At 48.9% G+C, this 8,336-nt stretch overlaps 1 protein-coding gene across 1 annotated transcript in view; it reads right to left on the reverse strand.

Moving 5' to 3' along the window:
- EDC3 (enhancer of mRNA decapping 3) overlaps window positions 1–6,336 on the reverse strand; it is a 296,364-nt gene extending 290,028 nt beyond the window's left edge. Inside the window, exon 1 of the mRNA XM_079991634.1 lies at window positions 6,333–6,336. Within this exon, the coding sequence (XP_079847760.1) occupies window position 6,333 (1 nt within the window). The 5' untranslated portion in view covers window positions 6,334–6,336. The remainder of the gene's footprint in view (window positions 1–6,332) is intronic.
- Window positions 6,337–8,336: the final 2,000 nt, after the last annotated feature.

Below are 8,336 nucleotides of genomic sequence, written 5' to 3' on the forward strand. Positions count from 1 at the left end.
GGAGGCAGGCTGCTTCACACCAGTTTCTTTTTAAAAAAATAATAATATTTATTCAAAATTTTAAAGGTTACAAAAAGAAAAAAGAGAAAAAATAAAAATAAAAAATACAGAAAAAATACAATCATTTAAAGAAGAAAAAGAACAAATCAAACCTTTACATAGCTTTCTTTCCTTTACTTATTTCCTTGACCTCCTCACACCTCCCATTTTTGTATTCTAATTCAAATTGTTATTTCAGCAAATCCTTCCAACCTTGTTTTTATCTTAATAATTTGTTTTAATATACTGTAATTTTACGTTCTCTCTTTCATCAATTCATTTTTACTTAATCCTTTATGTCATTTCTGCCAAAACCACATAATTTTCTTTTTCCAACATCTTTCTAACAATCCTTAATTTTACAATATTTTTGAAGATAAGCTTTAAATTTTTTCCAATCTTCTTCCACCGACTCTTCTCCTTGGTCCCCGATTCTGCCAGTCATCTCAGCCAGTGCTTCACACCAGTTTCACTGGTCACTGGTGGCTTCCCAAGCCCAAACAACAGTTTGGGGCCACCTTCAACTTGCCTGCACTTGCAGCCCTGCAGTGGAGGCCCTTCTCACATGGCTGCTCTGACGACAGCAGCTAGGCTGGTGAGGGCAAGCAAGAGGGCCTTTGGTGCAGTCGCCCCGCGGCTGTGGGATGCATGAACATCAGGCAGGCTCCCTCACTCCAGCCGCTTGGAAGAGCATCAGCGACCAGGAGTCAGTTTCCTCTTCAGGCGATGAAGCCAAGGACAAGAAATCCTAGAGCACTCTCTTGTTTTCAGTTGCTTTTGCTTGTGCTTAACCACAGTGCCAATAATTTCTCACTGCTATCCTGTATTTTGGGTTTGGGGTGTAGATGTTTGTTATTGTTATGAGTTGGGGAAAGAAAGAGAGTGTGATGTTTGGATTCTGTTTGAATCCAAGGCTGAGGCTATGGGGGAAGTGAGGCCCTCTCGGGGTGTCAATGCCATGAACCCCTCCCTCTAGACTCAGGTTGTATATATGTGTAAATAAACTATATATCCTAAAGACACCACAGTCTCTGCTGTGCCTCAACTCCAAAGGAAACCCAAACCCTGGACAAATGTCTGTAATCCCTCGTCTCTCACACCACTCACGAGACTGAGGCAGCATGCAACATTGTATTACCATTACTGGCTTTTATTAATGGATTTATGATGTTGGTTGTATTGTCTTTCATTTTGGAAGCCACTTTGGAAGGACTTCATCTTTGAAGGACTTCATCTTTGAATGGTGTAGTTGCGACCCTGACCCCCTCCACAATGCAAACATGCTGCTGGTCCTGGGGGCAGCACGGCATGTCCTGTTTCACCCCTTGAGGCAAGACAGGAAGTACCACCCCTCCCACCCTGGCACCTGAGCTGCTCTCATGCCACCCACCTCTGCCAACACCACCTCTGCCACCGGCGGAGAAACAGCTCTGGTACCAGCAATGATTGCCAGTGGGATCATGTGAGGTTTCATTGAAATGAAATGCTCTGTGAGATCTCGTAAGATTTCAGAGAGATCTCAGAATATCTTGCTGGAAATCGGCGCAGAGGTGGCAGAGCAGGTGGGGCACCTGTGGGGTGCGGCCTTGGCAGCTTCCACTGCCTGAGGCAGCTGTTTAATGCTGCCTCATCCTAGCCAGACTGGCCACTTGTCTGCTATCAATCTGTATGTTGTGTTCCAGCACCCTGGCAGCCTCGCTTTGGATCAATTGTATTTCCAAACTGTCTTCATTGCTATAATCTCACTGTGCTGGTTTCTGATCTGCCATTTGGGCTAACAAGGAGCAGCAGAGAAACATCTGCAGTTCTTAGACGGCTTGTTCAAGTGATGGGCCTGACACTCAGTTCACCGCACTCAGCTCTGGGGGGAAACCCTGAGAAATGTGACCAGAGAGACAGGAGGAGAAAAGAAAGGTTGGCCAAACAGTGAAAGGTTGCTACGGCATGTTTTTCTGCATTATACTCACTTCTGACCTTGGCTTTGGCTTCTGCAGACCCTGAGGCAAGAGGTCAGAGGAACATCTGAGGTGGCACATGCTATGATCTCATGGAACGCTTTGAGCCATCTTTGCGCTGTTGGATCCGACAAGTCTGATGCGGGTGGGGGAGAAGACAAAGGAAGGAAATTCACCCCAAACTTCCTTCTGCTGTCTCCCCCAGCTGGGTTTGTTACCAGGGGACACTCTTCTCAGCCCCCTGCACCCCCCCAAAAAAAAGCTGGTACCCTTGAGAATCTCTGCACCCTCTTCCAGTTCTGCAATGCAGCCGAAGGCCTGATATACTCACCCCCTCACCTTTCAAACCCCCCCCCCGAATGTGGTTTTTTGGGCGACTTTAGGCAAATCACTCTTTCAGCTTTAGTTCCCTGGTCTGAGAAATGGGATTATTATTATTATTATTATTATTATTATTATTATTATTATTATTATTATCATCTTATAGGAGAGTGTCCATTGGGAACTACATCAGGCGATGCTCAAAAGAGCACCCAGACCGCAACGTGGCAGCCTCTGCTTGCCCCCACCAGCACTGCATGTGGGCCATGGAGCTTGGAAGACACTGGGTGGGAAGATGCCAGGACCCCATCACCCTGGCAGGGCCCGGCCCATGTTGATGGGTCTCTTTGAATCCACTGCCTGCCGCCTGCCCCCATTGGCCTGGTGCTCTGAGCTGCGCTAAGTGGTGCTATCCTTTAGATTTCCCACAGGGCCCCTGACCTACCACCACCCCAGGGCATTGCAGGGCAACTGAAGGGGGTGGGGCTTGCCTGGTGTTGCTCATGAGTTATGCCCCCACAGCTAAGTAAGACTTCCGGGGCCCACAAAGTAAGTGTCCCTATTTTCCAGGCCCATACACAGAAGCCATCCCAGTTTCAGATTTAATCCCAGAATGTCTCCCTTTTCCTTAGGACGTCCCTATTTTCAGCAGAGAAATATTGGAGGGTATGGTAGATTGTCCCTGTTTTTGACAGATAAATGTTGGAGGGTATGGAGTTATTTGAACCCTGAGTATAGGGAAGTTTTTTTTAACGTTTAATGGTTTATTATGTTTTTATATATGTTGGAAGCTACAGAAAGCTCCCTGGGTGATCTTGGGCCACGTGCCATTCTTCTCAAGCGAGCACACCTCACAAGGTTGTCTTGAGGGTGATATGGGGAGGAGGAGCTCAATGGAAGAAAGGTTGGCTATAAATGTAATGAGTAAATAAGAAGTCGTGCTAGTCTACCTCCCTTGGGATATATTTGTCCTTGAGCGGGTTGAACCAAGCCTTGTGCTAGTTTGCCTGCCTTCTCCATGGGAGACCATTGATCATCACTTGAGCAGCAGTGAGGTCACCTGGCCAACTGGAGCACCCTGGGAATGGGAGGAGAAACAACTGTGTCTGATTTAGTGACTGATGACAATAGCTGCTGAAGATTCCTGCAGGCGCTGTGAACAGTGATTGTGGAGCCCACCCAGGGACTGCCGCAAGATGTTGCCATCCTCCGTTGCTGACAAAGGATTAAAAAGAAAGATGGAAGAGCAGGAATTGTTGGCCTTTCTGGAAAGAAGCTGAGTAGCTACCTGGCTAAAGTGTCCTTTCTCCGTGTTTCCAAACACGCACCGGCAAACGGCCACCCAAACTGCCAGGCCCATTGGGCAGCCCCGTCTGGCAATGCCACCAGCAAGGTCCCTCTGCTTCCCATGGACTCTGAGGGGGCTGGCATTGGGGGGAAAGCTCTTTCAGGTCCAAGCCATTGCAGACTCTCTATGATAGCTGTAACACCTTGAATGGGGACCAGTAGTTCCCTGGCAGCTCATGCAGTGCTTTCAAGACGGGTGACACATAGGTGAACTCAGGGAAACTCATAGCAGCCTGGAGCTAGAAGGGACCATGGAGGATCTACAGCACAGGATGAATCCACAGCAGATCTAAGAAAGATGTATCAAGGGTTTGCTGATATGGTCCAAGGCCTATTGAGGCCCCTTCAATGTCTTCATTTCTGTGTTGCTCTGCTTGGAAATGCATGCAAGGCTAGAAACTCACCACAGTGCTTCGCACGCCTGGGATCTTCCTGAGGATTTGTTGCACCTGAATCCAGGGGGACACATCACAGTGGATGGAGATGGAAGGTACAGCAGTTTGAAGACCCGTGTTCCAAGGCTGCATTGGCAATTGAACTACCTGTTGTCGCTCATGATGATCTACCATGTAGCTTCATTTCCAGTCGGTGCAAGTTCTTTTATCCACCTGAAATCCTGTAACTTCTTACACTGCAAATGTTCTGGGGCTTTTACTTCTCACCCCACTTTTGTTGCATGGATTTGCCCCTTCAGATGACGCTGATGCAACAAGTGGAATGTGATGTGTGGACAGTCCTGTGTAAATCCGCCAACATTGCAGGATGTACCCATTTTGGTCCCCGCATTGTTCTGGAAAATGAAAATCAAGCTTGCTTTAGGATGCAAACTGAATCAAGATTCCTCCCTCATCCTTCATTCCAACCTCCATGTGTGAATCTACCCACTTGGGCAGCTGACGTGAATATAAATCCCCCTGGCCTTGTTTTCTTCCTCACTTAACTACGATAAGTGAGATGATCAGGATGGAGCAAGACAGGTGCAAAAAATAATTTGAAGGAGAGAGAGAGGCAGCAGGTGAGATGTAGAGAAAGGGGGTGGGGTGAGGGAGAGAGAGAGAGAGAGAGAGAGATGGGCTTGTTTTTATCTCAAAAGGGCAAAGCAGCCATTGCATATTCTGTATCTTAAAACATTTCAAGCGTCGCTCATGTGGCTTTGACTGTAAATTATTTTAATCTTCATAATCCTCAAAAGGAAAGCTGCTTATGTGCCTGTGGCTGTTGGAGCAAAGAATATGGGGGGGGGGATAAGGAGGGGCCTTGTGGCAGGCGCAGGAGGCAGGAGGAGCCGTGAGGCCTAAGGAGGCCAGCAGAACAAAAGGGGGACAGGCACTGGGGAGGAATGGGTTAAGGAGCCACTGCCCTCCCACCAACCCTCTGGGCTTTTCCAAATGAGAAAATAGGAAGCTACCCTGCACTGTCAAAGCATTGGTCCACCCAGCTCATTATTGTCTGCAAGGACTGACAGTGGCTCTTCAGGGTTTGGATCAGAGAGTTCTATCCCTGCCCCACCTGGAGATGCCATTGGGGACTGAACTTAGGGCCTTCTGCATGCAAGACACGTGACCTGCACTGTGTGTGTGTGTGTAGAATGCCACATCACTAAGCATCTAAACACATCAGGGATGGGGAACCTTGTTGCCCCTCCACAATGCTGTTGGACTACAACTCCCATCAGCCCCCAGGCACCATGGCTAATGGTCAGGCATGCTGGGAGTTATAGTTCCACAGCAACTGGAAGGCCATAGGTTCCCCATAGCCACAAGACCATTTGAGCTTTCTGTGAGCCTGCCATATGAGTCTACCGAGTTTAGTGTGCCATTTACCCCCATGGTGGCCAGCCAGGTACCTCTGTGGAGCCCACAAGTTGGGCATGAAGGCTACAGCCACCCTCCTGCTGCTCTTCCACAGAAACTGGCATTCATTGGCATATTGGATCCCATACTGGAAAATGCATGTTGCCATTGGTTCTCTATCCGCAAGCGCAAGGGCGCTTTTGATGGGCAGGTGCACTTCAATATTCTGAAAGCAAGAAATCTAACACAGCAGCTGTGCCAGGGGGAACATGTTGCACACAGTCTATTGTCCAACAAAGTTACCAGCAACCTGCTTGTCCATTCTCTTCCACGACAACATCCCACCTGCCCATCACCACAGGATCCGAGGCTGAGTTTCAACATCACAGTATACAGCTAGTAAAACCATAAGAAATAGTTGTTTTTTAAAAAGTAAGGTGTCAAAGACTGCTCAAACCAAAACCAGGTGTGTCCCCAAAACAGTGGCAGAGCGTGAAGGGTGGGGGCAGGGGGGTTGTAGCCCTGGATGCATAATTGGGGGACGGGACGGGATGCAAACCAGGTGTGCCCCCTGCAACGATCTCCTTTGTGCCCTGCCTGGCTCCGGCAGCGAAGGCTGGGTGAGTGTGAAGGGTGAAGAACATCCTTCGCACTCTGACTCCACCTGGCAAACTGTGCAACGCCCCTGCCCCCACAAAAAAACCAAAACACACTTAATTGTCAAAGATCAGGATAAAGAGAGGCATCTTCAGCAGCATATGGTGAAAACTATACAGCAAATACGCTAGATGCACCTCTGTGGGGGGGCAAGCGGGGTAAAGGTAAAGGGACCCCTGACCATTAGGTCCAGTCGCAGACAGCTCTGGGGTTGTGGTGCTCACTCGCTTTATTGGCCGAGGGAGCCAGCATACAGCTTCCGGGTCATGTGGCCAGCATGGCTAAGCCGCTTCTGGCAAAACCAGAGCAGTGCACGGAAACGCCGTTTACCTTCCTGCCGGAGCGGTACCTATTTATCTACTTGCACTACTTGACGTGCTTTCGAACTGCTAGGTTGGCAGGAGCAGGGACCAAGCAACAGGAGCTCACCCTGTCGCAGGGATTCAAACCGCTGACCCTCTGATCAGCAAGTCCTAGGCTCTGTGGTTTAACCCACAGCACCACCCACGTCCGTGTGGGGGGGGGGGTATCCACAATTCAAGGGAGACCCCAGAGAATGTCCCCTCCTGGACTGCCAGTCCTCCAAACGTCTGTGGGTGGTAGGACCACCCAGGGCCCTCCCCTGTCAATCTTAACGCTCAAGGTTTCCGTAGTGTAGTGGTTATCATGTTCACCTGACAATCTTAATGCTCAAGATGGTCCGTAGGGAAGAAAGTGGAGTTGCAGATACTTGGGACTGGAGCCAGTTGGAGCTCTAGCCGCCTCCAATTTAGCCCATGAACAAATTGCCAACTAGTCTGGGACTAACTCTCATGTGTTTACCTGGAATAACCCTCCTGCGTCCAATGGGGCTCACCTCTGGGAGAGTGTGCATCGAGTTTCCAGCTGAAGAGAGCAACCCTTTACACGTCTGCTCATAAAGAGGTCCCGCTGGTTCATTGGAGCTAGCCGCCCCCTTTACAGCACAGCCACTGATGTTTACAGTTCTCCTCTAGAAGGATGCACACACAAACAGATTTAAACTTAAATGTGCTAAAATGCCCTGAAAGCTTCCCATCTGTACCCCCTGAATGCATGAGTTGTGTACCACAACGCCCGCCCGCCTAATCTGCCTCTTCTCTGACAGCTCAGATCCTGAAGCCATTGGCAAAGTAGGAAATGCAAAACCAAAGAGCTTTAGGTCATTGAATATTTGTTTAACACTGAATAATTCTTTCTGGTGGAAAGAGGACTATTTTAAACCTCTCCTTGCATGTGAGAGACGCTTCTTTGCAGAGGTGGATTAGAGCCCTGTTGTGGGGGAAGCATCCTATGCGGAATCGCAGGCTAAGTCAGAAGGGCACGAGATGCTTCATCCCAGGGTTGTGGGTTCAAGCCCCACGTTGGACAAAATATTCCTTCATTGCTGGGAGTTGAAAACCCTTGGAGACCCTTTCAGCTCTATGATTCTATGAAACAAATGCCTGTCCCCCTCTCCTGTTTGCCATTTCGTATTTCTGCCTGTGCTCCTGCAAGTGCACCTTAAAGCGAGGACTTCATGGAATAAAGTCACACCTGCTCCCCTCTTTAGCCCTACCTCTACTTCTGGTCCCACCAGAGTAGCGGAGTTTCTCTGCAGGCACATTCTGCAACATGCCACTGGTGTAACAGGAGTGCAATGCAGTTATACTATGCCGTCCACACAGCATCCTGGTTTATTTGTTGTTCTGTGCTGCTTCTCCAGTATTACCATAGGATTGCCACCTGGAGGCACATTCTTGCTCTATAAAGGTAAAAGGTAAAGGTCCATTAGGTCCAGTCATGGACGACTCTGGGATTGCGGCACTCATCTCGCTTTACTGGCTGAGGGAGCCGGTGTACAGCTTCTGGGTCATGTGGCCAGCATGACTAAGCTGCTTCTGGCGAACCAGAGCAGCGCACAGAAATGCCGTTTACCTTCTTGCCAGAGCGGTACCTATTTATCTACTTGCACTTTGACGTGCTTTTGAACTGCTAGGTTGGCAGGAGCAGGGACCGAGCAAAGGGAGCTCACCCTATTGCAGGGATTCGAACCGCCAATCTCTTGATCAGCAAGTCCTAGGCTCTGTGGTTTAACCCACAGCGCCACCCACGTCCCTTTTCTTGCACTATAGCACATCACAAACTATCATGTGCATGTTAGTTTGCCCCAGACTATCAATATTTATAAACATTACTTGGCTGGAGAATTGCATTGCAAAATCTG

Source organism: Podarcis cretensis (assembly GCF_951804945.1).
Source record: "Podarcis cretensis genome assembly, chromosome: 9".
NCBI classification, from domain to species: Eukaryota; Metazoa; Chordata; class Lepidosauria; order Squamata; family Lacertidae; genus Podarcis; species Podarcis cretensis.